This window comes from Hippopotamus amphibius, chromosome 10, assembly GCF_030028045.1.
Source record: "Hippopotamus amphibius kiboko isolate mHipAmp2 chromosome 10, mHipAmp2.hap2, whole genome shotgun sequence".
NCBI classification, from domain to species: domain Eukaryota; kingdom Metazoa; phylum Chordata; class Mammalia; order Artiodactyla; family Hippopotamidae; genus Hippopotamus; species Hippopotamus amphibius.
Window position 1 is genome coordinate 83,425,879 of NC_080195.1, and position 25,975 is coordinate 83,451,853.

Below are 25,975 nucleotides of genomic sequence, written 5' to 3' on the forward strand. Positions count from 1 at the left end.
ACCTAGAGGTACTTTTGGTAATTTTTCATTGTTAAACACTGTCCCAAAATCCTTGTGATTTAATGATAATGACAAACGTGTACCTCCACCTCCACTGGCAGTAAAGAGCCTAAGATTTAGCTTATTTTTCTACCCAGGAATTTGAGATGAATCACAAAGTAAGAAAAATATTTTGCAACTGCTGTAACACTTTTAGATTGGCTTAATATATATTCATAAGACTATAGGCAGTAATGAATAATGAGTGAGCCCTTAACTACACACAAATGTTTTTAGACTTTTTTTTTTTAATAGCTGAGTGCTATTCAGTGTCTTGGTGTTTCTGAGACATTCTGAGACATTTCTGAGCATTTCTGTTTTTGATTCATAGCTCAGTTGCTCAGTGATGGTCTCCTCTGGCTCCAGAAATTCATCTAACAATAGCTCAGTCAAGATTTCTCTCCTCTATTTCTTGTCTTTCTGGGGAGAACAGAAATCAGAAATACTACTGTATCCTATAAAAACAGGACATTCTCACCTACTAGTTGTATCACTAATGGGGCGAAAACATTTGTGCCTAGTGTAAGTATTTTTACCAATTTGTGAAAGGAGATACTATTATATGGAAATCAACTCCAAGATACATGGTAAGACTGGGTGTCTTTCTTATATTAGCAATTATATCTTTACTTGGAATATATTAGGTAAACATAAAGCTATATTTGGATGGATGGATGGATGAATGGATGATGAACAGAGAGATGGGCAGACAGATGGATGGATGGATGATGGATAGATGTATGGATGGACAGAAGGATTTGATGGGTAGATGAAGGATGCAGCTTCCTATTGGTGGGAGAGCCCTTTAAGTTGTTTAAAATTAAGTAATTAAAACACAAAGATTTCTATGATCTGTTGCTTTTCCCTTAGAGCAGATATTTAATTAAATGGTAGAAAGGAAAAATTGATAAAATAGTATCAGTAACATACATCATGATTTTGTAGCATGTGAAATTGTGGATGCTGCTGTCAGAATACTTGCTGAACAGACTTTCATGATAAAATCTACCATCTATTACAAACTTATATGCTTTACATGCTGCAAGCACTTTACATTCACTATCTCATTTAGTAAACTTTTTCCTTCCCTAGGGAATAGAATTGCAAACTAAAGAGGAAGGAAAAATCCACACTGAAAACAGTGGCCTGAAAGATTTTATATCTAACCTTTCTTTTTAAATAGTCCTTTATTTAATCACTCCAGAACAGATTGTCCTCTTCTATTTTGAAAAATAAATTATATTTATCACCTTTATATCTGATGCCAGTTTTTTTAAAATAGGGCATTCCATATCTAAAATAAATTTCTAATATTGAATGTTAATTTTTTTTTTCCTTCTGGATCTCTGTAGAAATTAGCCCTTTTTTTTTCTTTCAGTGAATATCTTCTGCCTGTAAGAAAGCTGTTTGCATCTTCTATAAGTGAGATATTTTTATTTTCATCATTTTCTGTTAAGCTGTTCTAATTCAGAATCTCCCAGGGTCACACTAAGGGTTCAGTGTTTCATTTATATGTGAAAATGGTACCTGAGTGTTCCAGAAGATTTCTTAAAATTAAGCCATTATGTAATTACTGGTTCACTATAACTATTTAAGGGCTGCTAAGGATATATGGAAGCTACAACCAAAAGAAAGTTGTGTTTCTCCAAAGAAAAGTGGAAAAAGTAAAGCCATGAACAATGTGTTCTTGGAAACAGTGGTTTCAGTTATAACCATGTGTAAGAACCATCTCTAATTCTATTAATGTGGTTTCTCTTACCCTAATGATGGCAAAATGCCTAATTAATCCATGTTTTATTTGTGAAATTTATCTGTGAAACTAATTAATCCTTTTGGATATCAACTGTTGAATAAGGAAAGCATTCTTTAGATGTTATGAAGTAAAATTATTTAATATATAACAAGTGCAGTCATATTACCTTTTATTGGCACATAATAAACATTACAGGAACATTAAACAGAAAATTATTTTCTTTGTCTGTAAAATGATAAACATTTCTGTAATATTTTCCCCATAAGCTCCTTATTACTTAGGGAAATAGTCAGTTTTACTCTACTCCCTTCCCTTCCTTTTCTGATTCTGAAACACTCCTTTCCTCAGTTTGTTCTCTTACCCTAATATTTTTATCTCACAAGGCTCATGTAAGTTGTGTGGTAGTAGCAGATATTTCTGGGTGTTATATTTGTAAACACTGAGAAATTTGCTCCTTTTACTAGGATGGTGATTAAGAGCATGGGCTCTGAAATAAGACCATCTGAGGGTTCAAGTTCCATCTCTCCCACTTATGTTATGAAAGTAATTTATTTCTTAGTTTTTTCATTTTTAAAACACCTACTTGTAGAATTGTTGTCAGAATTAAATGAGTTAATGGCATGTGAAAGGCTTGGCAACAGTGTCCTGCACATACTATAAGCTCAGTACATGTTAGCTGCTATGGTCATAAATACTGTCCTTATCACTATTCTAAAAATGCACTAGAAATCTGATAATAAAAGGAAGGAAGAGAAAGGATGAGAGGAGTAGATACTAATCCTCTCTATTGCCTACATTCTCATCATACTTTTTTTTCCCCACTTCCTATTCCCCAGTTCACCACTACAGAGTGATGTCTGTCCTTCTGAAGTGGAGAAATCAAAAGTCTTCTGCTCCCTGCTGTATCCTTTCCTCGTTCTTGTACTGTTGGCCCACCTTTCTTCCTCACCTCCACTTTCTGCACATGCTGCACCACTATCTTGATTTCCCTTTCTTCTCTAATCACTCTTTGTGTTATCTTTTTTTCCCTCAGATCCAAACTGAATCATTTATTCTTTTTTCTTGCTCTTTTCCCTTGAGGAACTCACACTTGCTCATAACTTCAGCAGTTGCTCTATGAAGATAATGCCTAATTGCCCCTTCTACCATGATCTTCCCCTATTCACTAAGTGAAATTTTGTGATGTTTAAAAACTGGTAGAAAATACTGGGCAGCATGGAATCACAGATTTTTGAGAGGTAGAAGAACTCTAGCATGGCCTGGTTCTATTCAATTAAATAGAATTGGTTGGATCAGATGTATTTTAGAGATGGTTTCCAAAAGTTAAATTGCATAACACTTTATAGTGTGTGAATACTTTTATTTATATTGACTCATCTTACCTTCACATCATCTTAGTGATGGGGTCAGGCCAGTATTTTTGTCCTCAGACTAAGTATAAGCATCAGAAAGATTTATAACTTTCACAAGGTCACATTCTTAGTAAGTGAATAAATGTGATTTAAATCTATTTCCAGCACAGTTTTTTACTCGGGCACCAGATAATTCATCTTTCTGTTGCCCGATAGAAATGCCATTAAAATAGGTAAAGCATGTCTCACTAATTACTTATAATTTTATTTTTCTCTCTGTTTCTCTTTTTAAAAGTTAATGGTGCCTCTGTCATTTTTTTTTTTTTTTTTTTTTGCAATATTACACTATCCTTGTTTCCGACACTCACAAACACAGATCAGTTCAGCTGGAATATTTTTAAAACAAAAATACTCACTTTAAAAGGGTAAAATGACTTTTTAAGGGAAAAGGTGGCTGCTTACATTTTATTAAACCAGGATATAAATCTAAGTATAGTTCAGCTTCATGTGCAGAATGGGAAAGTGTCATGATAGGTGCTAAAGGATGTTAGAGGATAAAAGAGTTTGGGGACTAAAAATCCCATAGAATAAAGAACACTTACAAAGAGGTGAAGGGGAGTGTCCTGCTGTCATCAGCTTTCTTTCATTTAATTGTATATATTTCCTTTTTTTGCCTTAATAATTTTGAATGTAGGAAATTTATTCCTGGTGGTATTTTGTTTGTTGACTACTTCAGACAACTTACCTAAGGGATATACAGAATCGTCTTACTGGATTTGGTTAACTCTTTTATGACCATGGTAGTCACATCACTTTGGAATTTTAATAGTATTTGGGTAGTCTAAATAAAACTCAACAGTTGTAAAAGAACTATAAAAATAAATAATTAAGTCTACATAGAAAAATTCAAAATATGCCAGAATTTTTGCTCATTTCAGTTACATAAATCATCTTTATGTTTGATTATCTTAGCCAAAACATTTGTTGATTTTGTTTTGAATTGTACAAAAATGCACTTTTCAGAAATACCTTAGCAGCTTTACTCTTTTCTTGTGTAATTCTTTTCCACATCTACGTAGTAAGATTAAACCAACCTGATTGTTTTCAAGATGATTGTAAACTACTATACTAGATTTATTATACCCCTGGAAAATATATGTATTAACAATCACACGTATATGTGTGTTTAAAGCTCTCTCACTCAAGTTTTTTGTTGCCTATGGAGAAATGTTGACTTTGAATCTTTTTCCTCACAATCATCAACCTAGGTAAAGTTTTGATAGTTATGGGCTGTGTGCCCAGAAGAGCTCAGGAATGGCTGGGAGTAATGATGCATGTGTGTGCACCCACCCACCCACATACACGCACACTCCTGTACGCTTTGCTTGACAGTTTCTCAAGGGAAGCTAGCTCTGCCCCTTCTCATCTACCTTTCTGAAGCACCGAGTAAGCCCTAAAGTATTAGATTTTCTATTTGGTCCTAAAAGTTAAAAGAGAGAGAAGAATGTATGTTGACTATATATTACTCCTAATACATTTTGAGTTCAAATAAAGAAAAAGGATGTTTCTAGTACAAACACTAAAAGAATAAGCTTTCAGTTGTTTAAGTATTTTAATGTTCATTTACTTTGTAGACTTTAAGTGGCAGATGGTGGTAGAGTGGTAGAAAATATTATACCTAAGTGCATATCCTGGTCTTGCCAAATGTTATATATATAATACATGATTTTTCACAAGTCACTTTGATGTTCAATGCTTAAGTTCAGTCATCTGTATAAAGAAGGCTAACCAGTCAAGTTGATAATACAAGTCTTTGAGTATGTCTACTTTAGTAAACATGTAATCATTTATCCACTTCAACTAAGAATTATATAAAATGTCTGTCTCCAGGGCTCATACCAATCAGAGTTATTCACTTGAGAATTAATTGCTTCAAGCTGACATGCATTTGTTTAACTGTTGTGACTGCTCCAAAAAGAAGAGAAAAAAAATCTTTTAAAATGTCCAAGTAAACCTTTATAGATAATGAAATGGGACTGTGTTAGAAGTTATATTGTACAGATCTGGAATATTAACTCTATAAAATGAGGGAAGAAAGTCAAGGTTGGTTTTTTATGACTAAATAAAAGTGTTAAATTATTTCTTAAAGTTTAGCAAAAGTATGCTTAGGATACTGCAATAGGAAAATAATGAAAAAAAGATCCACTCAATAAATATGCCAGGTACTAATCTAGGTCCCAGATGGAGGGGAAGAGGGAGGATGGGGAAAGAGCGTAGTTCCTTATAGAATTATTTTAATTAAAGGAAGAGAGACAATATAATAATTAAATTTATAGAATGATAAAAATTGATAATGATATGTTGAAAATGGGGACAAATGCAAGAGGGTGTGGGGAAGTGTTTAATTTTCAATTACAATGTTCAGAGTAGGCTTCTCAATCTTTCTCAGAAGTGTGAGGAGCATTTTAAAAAATCCATAAAAATTTGAAAACTGTGTAGACCTCAAACAGTTCAATGTACTATACTGTCCAATTAAACTTCAATGTTCAAATTTTTTAAATAACAGAAAAAATGTTTAGATTCTAGTGACAACGAAAACATGGGAGAAAGGAATTGAAATAAAGGTCAGGAAGCAAAGGCCAAGTTGAGTGTAAAAATTAAGAGTAAATTGACCCACTTTTACATTTTTCATCACTTCAGACAGCAGTTTAAATGGTCCAGGGTCTATAATAATAACATAAAGAGCAGCCAATAATTTGAGCATTTTTCCCAGCACTGGACACTCTGTTAAGCACTTGACGTACATTACTTCCGTGAATCCTCACAGAAAACTTATGATATATTACCTCCATTTTACCAATGAGAAACTGAGCCTCCAGGAAATTCAGTAACTTGCTGGAAGACAAGTAGTTGGCAGAACTGGGATTAGAATGTAATGATTGGACCCCCAAAGCCATGCACCCACTGTATTTTACTGTTTTAGGATGCTTTCTCCTATTCTTGTCTGTCTGCATGAAATGGCTTAGATGATGCTTACTTATGCTTGTAATTTTCATTATTTTTCCAGAACTTTGAAGTTTCCAATTATCTTTTCCATTTATTTATTAGAGTAAGTTTGGGTGAAGATGTTTCTTTATAGTCTATGTCAAAATTATTTTGAGTTCAAAAGTACAATATGTTTGTAAAAACTTTTGCATCTGCATGGTCAAAACTCACTTTGATGACTAAGTATGTGTTTAAAAGATGTATAAAAATCTGTTGTTTTCTTTCTTTTGCAGTTCTAAATAATTGCTATTGCTTCATCAAATAACTGAATTTATAAGTTTTTTGGGTAATCCTTAATGGCACAAAGAGCAACAGTTTTAGAGGGAGGTTAGTCTAGAAGTGTGGGCATATTTTTTCATTATTTTCCTTTCTTGAATTACTGAGAAACAGTGGCATTTTTTTAGTTCAAGTTATGTAATCTTCTAAGACAAAGAAAAGTTCCTAATTAGGTTAGTCAAAGAATGCTGTAAAGTATTTAGAATAATATTCCTATTTGCATAGAGAAATATGTAGTGCTCAATATTTTTATGTTATCATTCGATTTGCTATTACTGAGTGTCATTAGCGTGCCTAAGAATGAACTAATAATTTGCGTGAAAATGCATTTCAGAAAGCATAGGAATCCATTAATTAATGTGGTAGATTATATTTGAGCCCCTCATCCTTTGAGTTTGTTTTATTGCTGTTCTGCATTGTACAATTTCTAAGAATGTATAGTTAAGGAAGTAAGCTGGCAGGAATTGGAATTTATTTTTTAGGCTAAAATCAGAAACCTGTTGATGAAACAAGCACATCCTAAATTATACTAGAAACATTCTTCTGTTTTGCACTTAATCAAAACATGTGGTTGTCATTTAAACGTTTAATGAAGACAGTGTCCACAAATTGAATGCATATGTATCTCATGCACTGAAGTTGTTGCTTTTTTCAAGGAAAATAAAATTTTAATGTAAACTAATAAGAATTTAAAAAAACATATTGTATCCTTAAAGGGAAGTTCCACTTGCCTTTCATTATATTTTAAAATATACTTTGACTACACTCAGTAGTAAATTTCCTACTTATTTTTATTTTACGCTCTGTTTTAATTTTATTTTAGAAATATATTATAATATTAGGGGAGTTTTTTTTAAATTAAAGTTAGGTAGAGAAAAAAGCTAAATGGATATTGTCTATTGAAAGTAATATAGTCATAAATATCCATTTCCATAAAATAGTTTCGAACAAATAATGAAAATATCAGAACTTATTTCTAGTGGTGAATTTTTAAGTCATTGTATTTTCTAGACGACAGAGCCAAAGATAGAAATGCCTGAATCAGATACACACACACACACACACACACACACACACACAGACGCCTGTCTCACTCTAACACACATATACATTCATAAAATATACAGCAACACATCACAGGTTTTTTCTACTTCTGTATTTGGAAAGAGACCAGAAAGAGCAACTAAAAGGTTGTCATTTATGACCATTTCTGTAGTTCAGGACAATAACTGAGGTATAATTTAACTATATTTATAAAATAGAGGGACAGATTTATTTGAGATGCTATACAGACATAACCTAAGATTTTGTGAATTGTGACTGGCAATAAATAAAACTCAGTTCATGAAACATAAAAAGGGGAGCATTATGCTAGAACACTGAGGCAAGTCCAGTGCTGTGCGGTTATCTTTAGACTGTTAAAAACATGAAATTATCTTTGTTTTCTACCACCTGTTCTTCCTTACCAGATGTTTGCTCCCAGTTTCTTAGAATTTCATACCTACTGTTTTCCTGCCTTTGATGTAGATTCTCTCTCCTGGGGTCCCTTAACTCCCAAAAGTTATTGCAATCATAATACTATGGGTGGGTTGATTAAAGAATCAGATCTGAAAATAACATACCAAATATATATATTCTAAGTGTACATTTTTTCACATTTTAACATGTTTTCATTGGGGTGTGTCTTATAGTGATTGGCATGGTAGTGATATTTTTCTCTTTATTGGAGGTGTATAAAATAATTCATCTTAAAATTGATGGTGTCTTAGACTTAAAGATATATGATAACTTACCAACTTTGCCATCTTTATGGTCATCTAGTCACTAGAGAACCCCTTTTATTGTCACTCAGTCTGAAACCTCAGGGTTTGTACCTTACAATAAATTTCCTTAGCTTCATCAGCAGGAGTGAAGTGAATTTAGTGCAGAATGATATAAATGATAGTACTTCTTACATCAAAATCCTTCTACTTTGAACAGACACTTTATCAAGTGGCTGAGCAAACACACCAGCCTTTGAAGTATTTGAAGAGCCATTGAATTTAAGAGTCTTCATGCCTTCACTGTTCTTTAATCTTATTAGTACAGGTCTCCAGAACATGTCTCTTCCTTGGTTCAAATTTAAGGACATAGATTATAAAGTAATGCTTAAAACTTCTTATCTACTTCAACCTGTTGATAGATATATCAACTACTTAGGAAGCTCTTGAATTTAAAATAAGAGGAAATCATAATATTTTAAAATGATATCCAAATGTATAGGGATCTATTTGATCTCCTTTAAAAAAAAAACTCCATAAAAATTCTATCATTCGATCATTCTTTCCCTGCTGTATTTTCCCAAAATGAGCAAGGTACTTTTTTTCAGTTCAGTATTTTGTATTTCCCAATCAAATGACCAAATGAACCAACTGAACAAGAAATTGATCTAGAACAAATGCAGTAAATCTCAGATATTCAGACTCTTTAAGTAATGTTAAGAATTACAGTCCTTTAATACCTATCTTTTAAATATGGTTAAACACTCAGATGGATATCACTTTATCTGTTTTCCTTATTTTTATTCTTCACATCATGTTCATTCTAGCCTCTTTATGCTTAGAATCCCAAATTTAGAATTAAAGAAGAAACTGCCTACGAAAACACTTTGCCTGTTCTTGGCATAAAATAGGCATCCGCTTGTGGAGAATAGGGTAAATAGATCTGAATTTGACTTGCGTCTGCATCCCAGCTCTGCCACTAAACTTATTGTGTGTCTTTGGGCACAACTATTCTCCCCTTCCAAGTGTTTCCCCAATTCGAGCATCCTTACATTTGAATACCATCAGTCGCACATCCAAAATCTCATTGGTATATGTATGTCTCTCCATTTGCACTATCCAAGTGTAGCCATACTACTATCCATGGACCATTGTTAGATCCCTGGCTGGTTTCTCTGACTTAGTCTTTCCCTTCTTCATCCTATTCTACCCATGACCTTCTGGTTAATTTTTTTGATTGTCATAACTTTTCTCACAAACCTTCAACATTCTCATACTTAATTACAGAATAAGTCTTAACAGTCTAGCCCAGCATTCAAAACTGTTTGTTTACAGACTGTCAATCCTACCTTCCCTCCTTGGCTCTACCTCTCATTGCATATTGCTTTCTGTTTTATTTATAGACATTCATATGCGTTTCTAATCTCCCCTTAATAGGCTATGAGTTGCACGTAAACTAAAACCACATCTTAATCATTCTTTTATATCTTGCACAGTGCCTCCTACATTGTGTGTATTTATTAACTGAATAGGAAAATAATTTCTTCTACTTTCCTCTAATATAAAAAATAAGACATGTAATTTGGCCTTTCTTGGTGAATCAGAATTGTCATCCTGAATATCATTTTCAAAGATGTATTGAGAAGCTATTATGAGAAAGCTAGGTGTCGGGAGGTAGCTATGAATAAAAGAGATGTGGAGGTGTTGAGATGTCCTGCTAAATTTGTTTTATCTACTGTGGAATTGGAAACCATTATGAAGAAGGTAGTTAAAGTGTAAATTGGCTCTGAGTTATATTTTCAGAGGGATGTTCTTTAGTGGAAGACAGGGCTTTGTAGCGGTGTTGGTACTGTGTGGGTCCCACATCATGTGTGTATGTCTATCTGTGTATGTCTGTGTATTTGTGTGTGTGTGTGCACCCACATCTACACGAGAAAGAGGGAGTGAGAGAATGCCTGAGAGAAGAGAAAAACAAACAAAAATCCAGTTGCCCAGATAAGCTCTTTAAATAAGTTTATTCTAAACAGTGTTCCTAAAAGATGGGATTTCCTGATTCTTGAGTAGTATGGTGTAGTAATTGACAATTATAAATCTCTTTCACAATTATTACTTTTAACCTAGTGTTTTAAGTTGTTGGAATTTCTGGAGTTTAAGGGTTGTATTTTCTAAAGGAAGTGGTTGTATTCCCTGGGTAATACAGACACAGGGCTGGGGGATTCCAAAAGAGGCCACAGCAGAATTTTTTCCTTTAAATTATAGATCAGAGAAATATGTCTAAACTGATGTTTGATGTTTGAAACTTTATGGCTTTTGTAAGCTTTTTCTCTATAGCTATAAATTATATACATTGAGTAGATTCTAACCATTTTCAGTGTGATGATCCTTTTCAATGTCAAAAAGAAACTGGTTCTTATATAACAATTGTTCTTTCAGTATCCTTGATTGAGAAAATATATAGGCAAAAAAATTACTACAAATTCTGTAACTTTTTAAATGAATTTATATCTCATTAATCAAAAAGTGCAAATTCTTTGAAATACAGTACCAAATGGGTATAACAACACAGTTTAGTCTTCAGACAATGTACATATAGAATCCCAGTCCCTTTTGATAACGTAATTACTCATTTTGTGAGACCCTTATAACATAATGACCAGTGATTGTCAACCCAGAGTTTGGGAATCAGTGCTTTTCATGAAATACTCATTTTCTTCAGTCACAACTACCAATAATCTATGTTGTTAACCAATAATTTAATAACTGATACTGTATTTCAAATGTTTTAGAAAGGATTCTAGGTCAATTATTCTTTAAGCTGTCTTGTACTTTTTTTTTGTTTTTGTTTAATGCTTTTTGAAGACTTTTGCAAGTATTTAATGAATGAGGATGAAGAACCAAAGCTAAATTTTATTTTAGTAGTTCCTTTCATTCCACAATGCTTCATTTATTTACCATGGCCCTGATGATTTATTTTCACTATCCATATTTCCCCATTAAATAAATCCATATTCTCAATCATGTGCAACTCTATTGAGTAACTTTAGAATGAAATGTACTTGTGCCCTGTAGTCATCTTCTGAACTCAGTCTCTCTCCCCCGCCATGTTAATATAAACACATTAACATGCTAATTACAGTATTTGTCTAAATTTGCATCAGAGCAGGCTGACCTGGATTGACTTGAAATAGCGCCACCACCCTCAGCAAAAGTTCCTGTGGTGCGTCCATCTGCATCTCTTACCCAAACAGAGGTCCCCTAGGCAAGAAAATCATGGTCATAGTTTGTTATCCACATGTACTTTTAATGTGATAACTTTTGCTGTGATGAAAATGTACAAACATTTCTGAGGTTAAATATTTATGTACCAGGAAAAGAAAATACAAAACATCTAGACACCTGTCTCCCTCCTTAGGCTAGAAGAAACTTAAATTTCTAAGCACCTGTGTATATTTACTTGTGGATTCTTTAATCAAGTATCATTTCTAGACATTCTGAGAGGAAATTTGGACAGAATAACCATAGCTGTTATTTTGTTATAAATATAATAATGCTAACATGCATAATAGCTCATTATGAAAAATCAGATGTTAAATTGTAGCAGATCACATGATTGTAACATGAATCCTGTGGCATGATGGACAGTATGTTTACATGATCTTGTGCATTAATAGAAGTGTACTGCCTGTAACCCAGGGGAAGGACGAAGCCTGCTTGGTCTTCAGACCACCACCTGGCCCCTTAGTTCACTTCTGTGTTCCTCACTTTATCAACCAGGATCTAGCAAACTGGAATGAATTAAGAGATGGGGAAAGAGTAAACAGCCATATCAAATAAGTAACGATTGAAGGTTCTGGGACTATATTTAGTAAGTACTTAGTTATGTATGTAGAGGACACATGAAGACAGCATAGTCGTTATTAAATATTTGAAAACTACTATACTTTGAACTTATTCTTTATGGCTTTTCTGGGTAGAAAAAGTCCCAAGAAATCAAAATTCTATTCAATATGGAACATTTCTAAAAAATGGAATTAGTTATATGAAGAGGAAAGTAGATTCTTCATTAATAGGTCTGGATGACCATGTGACAAGCTGTGACCACAGGATGAGAAGGATCCCATGGATGTGGACTAGAGAGCCTATAAAGCCCCATCAAACATGCGCAACTCTGAAATATTAGAGGAGAAATGAGAACATAGCACAAATCATCATTAAACAGTGTTCAGAATATTCGCTTTTAAATGTCTCAGACATATTTTATAATGTCTCATTCAACTCCTAAATCGTTGTGATTCCTTAAGAGCTGTACGTACAAAATTGTGCTAGATTCAGATGCAGCGGAATATGGAGGACACCAGAGACTGGACCACAATACTGATTTCTTTTCCGAGCCTTTTGAACATAATAACCGTTCCTATTCTCTTTTGGTAAGTAATATTTTTAAGGTATTTTCATTTCATTTAAATTTAATTCTGTATTTTCAAAATGATGTGTTTTTGTCCACGGAAACAACTCTTCAACAAGTAAGCAACATGGAACCAAGGCAGGGAGTAGGGAAAGAGGATTGCACTAAAATAAAAACACATGGAATGTGTGATGCTGGACTGAACTGGCTTTTGGAAAAACAAATAATAAAGGATATTTAGCTAACAATTGGGGAAATTTGAATATTAATAGGATTACAAATTATTTCTCAAAAAATAAGAGGAAGGCAGATTTTAGTTTTCTTTCTATTATGAATATTTCTACTTTTTATACAGCAATTTATTTTCCTTGTTCTTGCTTTCTCTGTAATATTTTACATTATGCAGATGTCTACATTATTGGTTATCTAATGAAGTTTAATTTAAAACACCGTAAAAGAATCTATATATACATTTTTTTCTTTCATGTAGAATTATAGCTGAATTCATTCTAATTATAAAATTCTCTGGGTTCCTTATATTACTGAGGAGAGTGTTGCATTATATTAACAACTTTTACTTTGTGATGTTGACACAATGAAAGAATATTGCTTTAAACTACTAAACTTAATTTCTCTTAAAAATGTAGAATAAAATTTTGCCATTTGCAACAATACGGGTGGACCCGGAAGGGCATTATACTTGGTGAAATAAGTCAGACAGAGAAATGCAAATACCGTTTGTTATCACTTATCTGTGGAATCTAAAAAATAAACAAACAAATGAATATAACAAAACAGAAACAGAATCACAGATATAAGGAACAAAAACTCCTAGTGGTTACCAGTGGGGGGAGGGAAGAGGATAGCAGCAGGATAGGGGTTAGGATGAAGAAGCACAAACTACTGTGTATAAAATAAATAAGCTGTAAGGATATATTGTACAGCACAGGGAATATAGCCAATATTTTATAGTAACTCTAAATGGAGTATAATATATAAAAATTTTTGAATCACTTTGTTGTATACCTGAAACTAATATAATATTGTAAATCAACTATATCTCCATAAAAAAGTTTTAATGTAGAATTTAGAAGCTCTGCAGATGTAGAGGAATTCTTCATTTAATTTATGGCCAAGACCACATCTGCATTATATGTGTTTTCCTTTTCCTGACGAGTCATATATCCATCTCTCTTTCTTCCTCTTCCCTCTTCTTCTCTCTCTGTCTCAGATCTGCATTTTTCTGTTTCACAATAAGAGGTCTTAGATTAAGATTTGTTCCATTTACGTGAGGCCAGGTTGTATCCCACGAATGTATAGCTTTATCATTGCTGTTAAATTATCCTTTTTTTTTAAGTTTAAGTAAACGTCAAGCATGAGAATCTGTATGGTACCCCTGGCTCCCCCATTTTCCTACTATATTCCCACCTCTTATGGTGGTGCTAGCACCTTACTTTGTAAGCTGCCATATTACAAATGTCAAAGCCAGTGGCATAAAATAAATAAAAAGACCAGGGATGAGCAAGATTAAGTTGCTGATTATCAGCTCTGAAGAAAGTCAATAGCCTTAGGAGACCTAGGTGTTACTGTGTGTGTGTGTGGGGGGGGGGTGGTTATTGATGATGCTCATATGGCTTTAGATGGAGATACAGATTCACATGTATTTTCAAGAGGGAGGGCTCAAAGCTGCTAGCAGATTCTTTCTTCAAAGAATGATGGCTGTAGTTTATCAGAACATTCAAATTTTGACATGTAAAATAAGACTGATAAAAATAGTTTCTGAAATGAGTAAGAAAATGATCTTAAAGCTCTGAAGTAACCAAAAGAGTCAGAGACCCCTGAGGGGTTAGGGAAGGTGATTGAGCTCCTAAAGAGGAGTCATGGAGAGGCAGCGCCCAACTGTGATAAAGCTGAACTTTGAACTAGACTTAAAGGGATCTGAAAGCTTCAGACAGCAAAAATGTCACATAGCCAACTTTCCTCAAGGTCCATGTATCAAAGAGGGTTCTGTTGGAGAAGGAAGGCTGGTAGGACAGTAAAAAGACCACAAAATGTCATGACAGGGAATTTGGGATTAAGTCCCCAGTCTCCACTTATCAGCTATGAGAACTTGAGTAATCTGACATTTTTGTGCCTCCGTTTCCCTGTCTGTATAGTGAAGATTAATAATAGTATCCTGCCTATAGCGAGAGATTCTTAGGAGGCATAAATTCATTAACACGGCCAAGCTTTGAGGAAACTGCATTGCACATATTTAAAAGTAATTATTGTTGTGGCTGTTCAGTAATTATTTAGGTATTTTAAGCATGTCAAGACACTAGGAGCTTTGAGGATGTTCTCCCAAGTTTGGTAAAATTATCATCTTAGGCAAGCGCTTGCAATCTCTGATGTGGGCAGAAAACATCTTTACATCCTTCTGATTTTTTTAAGAGCAAAGATATTCTGTCATAATTAAAACAAGCCAAGTAACCTGTGGCAGCGACAGTGAGGAGATTACTTTACAAGCACTAATTGAATTGATCTTGCAAATATGGACTGTGCAGTGCTAAATTAGCAGGTGAAATGGAGAATGTCACATAAGTCTGCATAACAGTTAGAGAGATACAGCACTGTAAGCACATGAGAAATAGACTAGAGCTTAACCACTGCCTGTAATAGAATTCTGATCCAACTCGGTCAGAAGGTAAAGATTGGCCCTGTCTTTTCAGCAGCAGCATCTTATTTTCCATGACTACTGGTGCTTTAAGAATGACTCATTTTAAATAAGTCTTTAGACTCCAGATGAAGTGATCACTGGTTTTAATGTAAAATAAAGGAACCCAGTAAATCAACTGTACTTCAATTAAAAAAAAATTGGTTGCTTGTGAGGGATGATTTCTTAAGCAAGGTGTGGGTACCTAAAATATTCATTATAGTATTTCATATATTTTTGCATAAGGCATTGTGATTTTTGTAATAATTTATATTAATGCAATAAAATAATATAATAATTTTTTTAAAAATAAGGGAGCCCAGGTAGACCAGAAAATCCAATAAAACAGACTGCTTCTTACCAAAGAGCCAGAGAAAAAAAATGACATTAAAATACATACCCAATATAAGAATGCCTCATTATAATGGAACTCTTTATTAAACTGATCAGTATGTGCTGGGATCCAATCTGGTTTCTTAAACATGCTATAGATCTCATTCATCCGCCTTCTGCCTCCCACATGCCTAGAATAAAGAGGGAAGGGGAGACAAAAATGTAACTTTTTTCTTTTCCATGAAATTTCTGTCCATCATAACTAGTACACTGTATTTGCCAAAGCTTAATTTGCAAGCTCAGTAATCCAAAGGATCTGCTGATTAAGTGTCAAATCTGTTTTCAAAGATAGCAACAAACAGAGCTCAAAGGAATCTTAAAATAGCCATACATGCTGCAGCATCAGCAGGTACCGCTCCAGCATTCTCTTTATGTGCTCCATCAGTTGAAACTGTGAAGCCAGAGGAGAACTGCAGGTGTACTGCTGTTGAAATGTATATGCTAAGGTCAGAGTATCTCACAAATGCCAAGAAGCTATAGGGCAGAACTTTTCCATTCTGCTTTACTGGCAGTCTTTGGAAACTCCACTTTAGCATAATGATTTCTCTGTATTTTGGTTCCTGGTATAGGAACTTATATTTAACCTATATCTTAATGAGTGCACAAGGAGGGGCAGGAGTGCTTTCTTTCTCTTTCCTGATTCATATATTCAAATTCCACGGCACAAATGGAAGAGCAGAGATTATTGATCCTGAAATGAATTTGATTCCTTTACAATAACTTAAGCGGTCTTAATGGTGAAATGCGAATAAAGCAATAGTTTTAGCATCTGTTACTTTGGCAATGAATCTCCTTATCCTTATGAAGTAGATCTGTTTGTTCCCATTCTAAATTTGGTGATTCAAAGGTAGACTTTTAGTGTAAATAGGGCATTTGGCATAGAGGTATCTTTTTTATTGTCCCACAGTTGTAGCTGTTGAAAATATAAATTAAGTTGGGAAATGTTTTTTGCTCTATCCAGAATTATGAAAATGTTTAGTTTTTTTTCAGAGAAATCAATTTTGATTCTTAAAGTTTACTCTTTTCCATATTTCTAAGTTAGATGAAATAATATATATTTTTCTATATAGAAATATTTATTAGCATCACTTTTCTCTTAACCCTAATGCAAAATAATGAATTATAAGATTTGTTTTTTTAGAAAATATTTTATGAATTAAAGCATGTATGTGAAAATTAAAATTATTCTATGTCACCCTTATTTTTCAAAATAATTTGTGATTTTTTTATCACAAATGTATGTATATAGATTGTTAAGCGTTTAATGCCCTTTTTATCAAGTGATGTTATCAGTCTGATTATGTGCTGTTGCTAAATTTTACAATTTCTAAGAACATTTTAAAATTTGTTAAATATTTTTACTTAAAGTTATTTTTAAGTTTTCTGTTTTCAAATACTGACACCATTTTCAAAAATTGTGTAATTAATCTTTGTAACTCAATTTTGACCCTAGAAGTAATAAGTGAACTGGATTATACTGTGGCATTCTGATTTCTTGTGAATAATTAACTATAAAGATAGCTAGAAAAAATGAAATTCATGGCCCTATATTACACTGTCTCACACATCCTTAATGTGATCCTAGCTACAAAATGTTTAAGGCTTAATGGCTAGTAAATGGGCATAGAGAATATGTTTATCAGCATACATTATTTGTGATGTGTGTATTAAATGGTTTCTATATACATATATTTAAACACGAGTTGTTCATATTTAAATATAAGCCTTTATGTTTAAATCTACTTAAAATATGTTCGTATTTCTTTTGCTGTATGAATCAAAACTATTTATAGAATTAAAATTGTAAGATGAGATTTACAAAGCCAATATTAGCACTAAATTATAGAGACCCCAAATTGTTCATGTCTGTAATTGTCTCATCATAAGAATTAGCTCCAATTATGTTAAGTCCTTTAGTATAATTGATAGTCATTTCCTAACTACTAAGAACATTGATTTATATACTCAGATCCCTTATAAAGTAGAAAACTCCAAAATCCATAAATAGCCATAGTTAAGAAAAATCCATTGCTTGGGGAAATTCTTTCATGTCACCTCTACTGCAAGGGCTCTAAAGCAACATGAAAACATTCTGGTAATTAACACTGCAATGAAAAAATATAATTACACAATATTCCTGTTAATTATATTGTATAATTATCAACTGATGGTTTTTGAGCAGATAGTATTAAGAGATCTCTAAGTGTGGCTGGAATTGGCATCATAAAGGTCCTTACATAAAATGCCAGCATCATTTAGAGAGAATTCTTGGAGCATTTTTTAACCATTAAATGCCAAAGTAGGAAAGCTCAATGCATTTATTGCAAATCTTGAAGTTCTTATGTCACCCTGTTTATTTTACTCCTAAATTTGGACTAACTAAAATACCAGAGATCACAGAGAGTAAGATTGCTTCTAAATTATCAGCTTATAGTTATTCATATTTCATTAATGAAATTAGTATAAGGTTATGAATCAGAGTAGATATTGAAACTGCATAAGATCTGTAAGAGATTGAGGTGATGTATCCTGGTATATCACTGTGTGACACTGAGCACGGACCTACCATTTTTTGTGCTAGGCCTGACTTGCTTTCATTGTTTCTTTCTCAGGAGACGTAGGCTAATCAGAATCTTTTTATCTGCATACAGGACCAAATAATATCAGAGAAATGTTTTTAAGGTAAAAGGAACTAAAATTCTTCCCTCCAGTTTTTGGTGCTATTGAGAAATTTAGATTGGTCTTCAGTTTTAGAATGGTCCTAACAGAACAATTCAGAACCATTCTGATTATAACCTGCTGTCCCACTGATAAGTTACACTTAGTATGACCCCCACTCCAAACTAAACAGATAGAGGACGTACATAGCAAATTCCTTTGGAAGGTCAGGACAACTATCTCTTGATTCATGCCCGTTTTGAGAAGACTTGGAGAGGGAATTTATTGAATCTGACTGTTGGTTTCTTTTATTTCTCCTCTTTTGCTTTGTTTGGTCTGTGTTGCTTTAGTCTGTAGCATCATTGTGGAAATAGGCCATCATTTGGACTGGATCTGTCTGGACCATTGGTCGTAGTCTTGCTTTGTTCATGGGTGCTTGCAGCTTCCTTTTGTTGAACCAATCTTATAACATCTTACCTATCACAGTCAAAGAGAAAATATTGAGTGGGAGAGATTATATTAGCAATTAAATCATGATGTGGTTTAGAAGTTATATGACATTAAAAACAATGTGTAAATTGTAGGGAAACTTATGGCATTGACTGACATACGTGGGTTTCCCACACTTAATGACTGCAAGGATGGAATATTTATCTTTTGGAAGTATTGGGTTACAGATCAGACTGTGAGACATTGCGTAAGCCAGTAACTGTTAGCATTTGTGAAATTTTTCTCAGATGATGGTGATCTTTTCCTAAATCACTGTTACTTTTAATTCAAGATTAGAAAAACTGCTCTCTGGTTATTACATTCATAAGGTAAATTTCTCAAAATCCCATAATTTAAAAACTGCTTTAATCTTTAATGTTCAAAATTAACCAACTGTATTGGTGTATCTGATTTTTTAAAACAGTTGTAGGAGGACTTTATCACACAGAAACCTTAAGGGAAAACACTGTGCTCATTTGCAGAGCTGAGATGCACTGGACATAAAATGGTCTCAGTCAATGAAAATCAGCTGTTCTGTTCTTTAAAGCTCCGTTTGCTTTGTATTTTTCATTCCAGTTCTAAGCCAAAAGAGCCTTTTTCTTTTTTTTAACCATCAGTCAAGTTTTCAGTTAAAGTGACTGAAAATGGTAAATATTCACAAAGTCAGAAATAGAGAGATACTGTCACAATGATGACAGCAGTCTGTAATGTTATTTTTACTGTTTGCTTTAATAGTAATTAAATCTTATGTGTAAAGTAGCACATAGATAAGCATCAAGCAGTTCAAATCACTTCTCAGTTTTATAAAAATTATTTTAGATGTAAGTGTATTAAAGAATATCTTGTGAAATATCCACATATTGATCCCACTATTACTTACTCCTTTATTCTTTTATTCAGTCATCATTGGCACCTACTTAAAGTTAGAAATATGAAGACATGTGGCCTCTGCGCTGGTAAACTTCATAGTCTAGTGGGAAGGATTGATCATAAACTTGAAAAAAAATTATAAATTCTGTTGTGTTAAAAAAAAAATAAAAATGGGGCGGTGATAGAAAATGGAGACACCATCAGATCTAGAGTTGTCAAGGAACACCTCTCTGTGGAACTGGGATTTTTCAAGAGTTGAGATAGGGAAATAGCCAGGTAAAGAGTATTCTGAACAGAGGGGCAAGCAGGGGCCAAGGCCAAGAGGAGGGGAAGGATGCAGTGAGTTCAAAGAATGGGAAAGGCCCTGTGGCCAGAGCCTGGTGCGGGGAGAGGGGACAAGTGATGAATGAATGTGAGATGGTAGCTGTACATATTCAAGAAGGGGCTGAGTCAGGACTACGCGGGGCACGCAAAGAATGTGCATTGTATTTTCAGCGCAGTGGCAAGCTTCTTGATTGATTTAAATTGCAGCAGGGCCTAAAATACACTTACACTACCTTATACTATTACCGTTAGGATTTTGTTCTTAAAATGACAGGAGAAAACACAAACCAGAATGATAATAAAAATGTCTTGATGTGAGCACTCTTTTGTGTGCTACTTTTATTCACCTGAATAGAATTACATTATGAACTGGAGGGCAGCCTTCCTTCATCAGCTGATAGAAGTGCATAAACAGAGCAGCCAGGGCTATTTCCGTCCCTAGTGTCTGAGAAGCATTGGTTTTTGTAAAGCATATGGAGCCCTCTAGTGGTGATGATTTTAAAGGAGTCTTACGCGGATGACAGAACTGTTGAAACTGTCCTATTGAGTCTCCTCAGAGCCAGTAGAATTGTAAAGGTAACTGGTAATTTATGCAGATGTGAAACTGCATCATTCCTTAGTCCCTTTGACACGATGACGTCACGCCCAGTGTTTCTTTCAAATGCACTGACACGACTGTGTTGACTTAGGTGTACATTCCAAACCGAGTGGCCCTCATCCTTCAGAATGTGGACCTGCCCAACTGAGGAGATCTGATTTCAGTTCCTGCAGAGGAAGACATGTGCTTTGTTTTCCCACGCTTATTATGACAGAGCTTGTACTGTGTAAGCTTTTCAAAATATATTTGTCTAGTCGAAATGTCAGATGTCTGAAATTCAATATTGGTTTATGAAAATGAATGTCAAACTTTTCTTTAAGGATAGAGGGGGGGCATATTTTTGAAATTTAAGGGATCCTAGACTATATTTTCCAGCCATCTGAACAGCTAGGATCCTCAAAAGAAGTGTTATTGTTACATATCATGTCTTTAAACAATTTTGGCTTACAGGCCAATTATTTAATCCTTTTAAGTTCAAATTTGAATCATGTCATGTTTGATGATTTCTGTTGAATGTATACAGTATTTTTTTTGAGGCGGATATTTGGTGACTTTATTTGTTCTGTTGTCTCTTGGTCTAAATTACAAAATACCAAGATTTTTTACTCTTCTTTTTCGTGTTTAGAAATACTGTAATAAGTATACAATAATAATATAAAACTAAGAATTGTGTCACAGATAATATAAAAGTCGTTGCCTATGAACTCATCCATGCCTTATTTTGCGTTAAGTTTTATCTTGTGATCTCTTGTTCATTTAGTATCTTGACAGATGCTAGTATCTCCGTTTCTGATGGCCCGACTTGGTAATTGTAACATTTCAGAAAATATCTTTTACTTTCAGTCAATTTTTTAAAAATTGCAAAATTGCCTTTGGTAATGTTTATTTTGCTGTAATGTTATAGGGATTGATTTAAAGTGAATATTAAAATGCCTATCTCATCTCTGAGGCCTTCCCCACATATATGCACATATGCACAAAGGACTAGGCGTTGGGGATTAATATTATTTTTTTTTCTTTAGGTAATATTTTGTAACTTGACATTATACTAACCAACTTAGATATCTAAGCTACTCTTGAGCTCTAAACCTGAACACTTTTAGAAGCTGAATTAACTATCTCAATTCCTTGGGATCCTCCATCATGAAATTTCCCCTTGGCTTATTAAATACCAGGCCACAAGTCTGTGATCACTGATATAATCATCATTCATAACTGAGAAATTATGATGCACTTATGAGACATACAGTATCTGTCACTTTTTAAAAGATTTAATATCCTTTATATTAATACCTACTGCTTCTTTTTGTTTCTTTGTTTTTAGCTTGATTATCATGACTAATAAGGTGTACGTGCAAGTCCTTCTATTAAAAACTGGTTCAGTAGTGGAAGAGATAAGTAAAAGAGATTTCCATTTATAGCTAAACTTGTATGTTAACCATCTTCCTTATAATTTGAGTAAAGCCTTGAATCTAGGTCTGACACATTTTATTTGCCTTAATTTCAAAGTAGAGTAATAGTTTGATTTCCTGACGGTGATGCCAGCTGATGATGATATACACTAGGAAACGCTACTGAAAGCCTTCTGTGATGCTTTTCCCCTTACAGATGTTATTAACATTTTAGCACTGCCATGATCTGTGTACTGTGCCTGTTATTGATGACAACACGATGTACAACCGTGATGTTTTGTGTTCGAGTTTATAATTTCTTACCTTTGCATTTCTTATGTATAAAGAGATACGCTCATTTTCTATCATGGCTCTTTAAAAAAAGACAAGAAATTATTTCACACCTAGAACTCATTTTTTTTTCCTTTGACCTCTGTGGAAAGTCAAAAAGACCAGAGTAGTTATATGCTATATTTTCATTATGTTGATGGACCTTACTAATATGGTCTTTACATTTCACAGTGTAAAATTCAAATTTAACAATGTAATGTAAGTTAATTGCCTGTGTCAAGTATTTCCCCGCAAGAACGATAAATGGATGTTCCTAGATGTGAAATATAAAAATACGTGCAAATAAATAAAATATTGAATCCAAAACAGAATGTAGTTGGGTTTCTTTTCCCTATCTGTTGCAGCAAACAGCCTTTATAGAACATTTTAATATTTGTAGCATATTTCACTTTACATCTTCATTTCTGTATCAGCAACATTCTCATCATCATGTCGTTCAGTAAGAAGTTTCTTCTTTTTATTGGTTAAACATTTTCAGTAATCACAACAGAGAGATGCAAAATTTTACTATCTGCCTTATAATAATGTTTTTTCTCTGATGTGTTTATTACCTATATCAAAAATGAGAGTGATCTTTGTTGGCTTTTTTAGGATAAGTATTTTTACTGTTTTAATTTTTTTATATTCTAGAAAACACAGAGGTCTACAGATTTCTTTCCATCATTTTTTTAATATTAGCAATTGCTCTATTATCCAAAATAGAATTTACCCCTCATGCTAATGATGGTTGATGTTTTAGTTTAAGATTAGCTTACTCAGAAAATACCATAGTTTTTAATAGTCAAAACTTGAACTGTAAACATTTTTCCTGGAATGTTTCTCACTTTACACCACTTGAACTCTGAGGGTCAACTCCTTTCATATTTTCTTCTCTGTACCTTTGATGTTTCTCACTTTGCCCTGTTCTTAGCTGATGTATTCATCTCTAACATAAAATGAGGGATTTAGCCACCATGTTCCTCAAGATCAAAAAATAACCAGTGACAATAAATTGACTTTTCTTGTAGCAACTGTAAAAGAATGCATGTATTTTTTTCCTCTGACTCCAGACTCCGCTTAGCAATATCAATTCAACATTTGTCACCCATCAGGGTTATAGCCATTGCTATGCGGGATCATACAGGAGGTTGTCTGGATAAGGAGCCTATTCTTCAAATAATACAGGAGAGAGTACAGATAGATCCAGGGGAAGCGATGAAGGGTAATGTGTTTTCCTCTAGTGTTCTGCTTGCAGCTTCAGGGCAAATATCTTTTCACTGTCTCTGGTCCTGCAGCCATTGAATCAAGTGATGAAAGCATCATTAAATAGCTTTCCTATTGCTCTTCCTGTTTAGAATGAACCAGAGCAGACATACCTGATAGAAACCAAAACAGGAAAGCAGCTTTCTGCCTGGCCTTACACCTCTCAGACTATTTCTTTTTGCCTGTTTTGAATCATGTCCTGAACTAGGGTTCCTTAGAGTGGTGGTGTTTCATTAATCTACACATTCCTTATAGGGAGACAAGCCCTGAGCTATGAACTTTGCTAGGTAGAATATTCTGATGAAAGAAAATAGAAATCTAAGGCACAGCAATGTCATGTCCTTTACGCAGTAGAGTTCATTTATCATTCACAATGCGTGTGAATTGAAACGTAGATAAATTTTCCCACTGAAGCCAGCCTTCAGGGGGAAAAAAATCAAATGAACTCCCTACTAATTTTTCTGCTCTATTATCTTATTAGTGGTGATTTGTAGAGAATTGCAGAGAAACATTCATACTTTAGGGCAGAATTTCTTAATTGCTAGTATGAGGAATTAAGATACAGTAGTTATAAGTGTTTTTGTCTCCATGATTTAAAACATTACATCTGGATTTTAACTCTTGGAAAAAATTGTGCAGAGAATGTGACATTTATTTACATAAAAAAAAGGGATTTTGTGATAGATCTGTTTATACTAAAGGGCATGTCATTCAGAAGTTTACTATTACTTACAGTTTTTCTTGTCATTTCTGCTGGATCAGAGAGAAGTTTTGATCCTCATATACGCTGCATAGACTGTTTCACCTAGAAACCTGCACTGTGCTTTAAAAGAAGCATGTGATATAATGGTTAGAAGACCTGAGTTCAAGTTACAGCTCTTTATTCCCAGTACCTCATTTTAGAAAGTAGTCACTGACTTTTACAGGTTTTAAGACAGAAAAAAGCACCATCATTGGTTTTATAAATGGCTACTGTTTGATCGATAGCTGCATGGATGGTGAGTCAGCATTTGGAGAAATCTTCCCAGTCTGTTGTCAGGAACACAGTGTCTCCATCAGCTGCCACTTGTCTGTGTCCTTCAAGGCTTCTGCACTGTTATCCGCACTCTTCCAGGCAGCGGGTATGGGCCGCTTTACAGAGAAGGGGATTTTGCATTTCTTCCACCACTGCAGATGACCAAAACTTCAATCCCCCTCCACCACTGCTTTTATTTGCTTATTTTAGCTTTTTTCACTGACAGCCCTAGGAAGTCCCAGTGAATTCCTTCCTGTGCAATTAGTGTACTGCCCTCTTAGTGTCTCAGCTACTCTCAGACTCTGCTCTTAAGTAAGTCAGGCTTATGAAATGAAAGCATCCTCAATGGCAACCAGTAGGTCAGAGTAAACTGTACACAAAGTGAAACAGCCATAGGTGCGCCCCCCCCCCCCCCCCCCATGAGACACGGCAACCAGGTGTCAAGGGTCTCTATTTCTTTCCCTCTTCCCCTTCTGCTCACAGTCCAGTATACACTGCTGGCAGGAGGAATACATGACAGAGGAATAAATGAAGAATTGCAAAAGAGAGCTCGTACGTTAGCTCCTAGTCTGGCTCATCATTTTTTGAATTGAAGTCTGTACTGTCATCAGAAACACACATCTTCATTAAATAAATATTTGCACAATTAAAAAGTAATTTCTTGAAGAAAGGGGGACGTTATCAACCATCGATCTGCAATTTCCACCGTTGTCTGGTACCTACCATAAGACAATGCAAAGCAGAAAACTAACAAAATAGCTATCACGCCAAATTACTTTGCCGCACAAGGATATAAATTAAATGAGGTAAGTGTTCAAATTATTTGTGCATACTTGTCTAAGTTAATACAGGAAACAGCTGTAAATGTATGAATAAACTCTTCTGACATTTGTATTTATAGCATATGCACGGGTGTGTGAATACACACAGACATACATATATAATCTATGAGTAAACTGAAAACTCACAAAGTTCGCTGATTACAAAGTTTATCTTGAACTAATGAATCACTTGATCTCTGTGTGTGATACTCATACTCAATTTTATATATTTTTCTGGTCATATTAAGAGCATCAATCTGAACAAGTGATTTTATTTGGATTTGAAGAAGTTTGCAAATCTTGCAATGAAATGCAATATATGTTTTAATCCCTTTAGAGAATTTCTCACCTCAGCCTATCTGGCTATAAGTTGTTTATTGTTCCTCTAGAAAGAGAGGAGAGGGGAAATGAAATATCTTTTTTACTTTTTTATTTATATCCACTAGGGATTTTTTTTAACTGAGTTTATAGCGTTACTTTGCATTCACTCCAGTAATATAA

General features: G+C 34.1%; 1 protein-coding gene across 1 annotated transcript in view; it reads left to right on the forward strand.

The window, feature by feature from the left end:
• Positions 1–21,524, forward strand: part of GBE1 (1,4-alpha-glucan branching enzyme 1) — a 266,610-nt gene extending 245,086 nt beyond the window's left edge. The window contains exons 15-16 of the mRNA XM_057696322.1: positions 12,535–12,652; positions 20,746–21,524. Of these exons, the coding sequence (XP_057552305.1) occupies positions 12,535–12,652; positions 20,746–20,802 (175 nt within the window). The 3' untranslated portion in view covers positions 20,803–21,524. The remainder of the gene's footprint in view (positions 1–12,534; positions 12,653–20,745) is intronic.
• Positions 21,525–25,975: the final 4,451 nt, after the last annotated feature.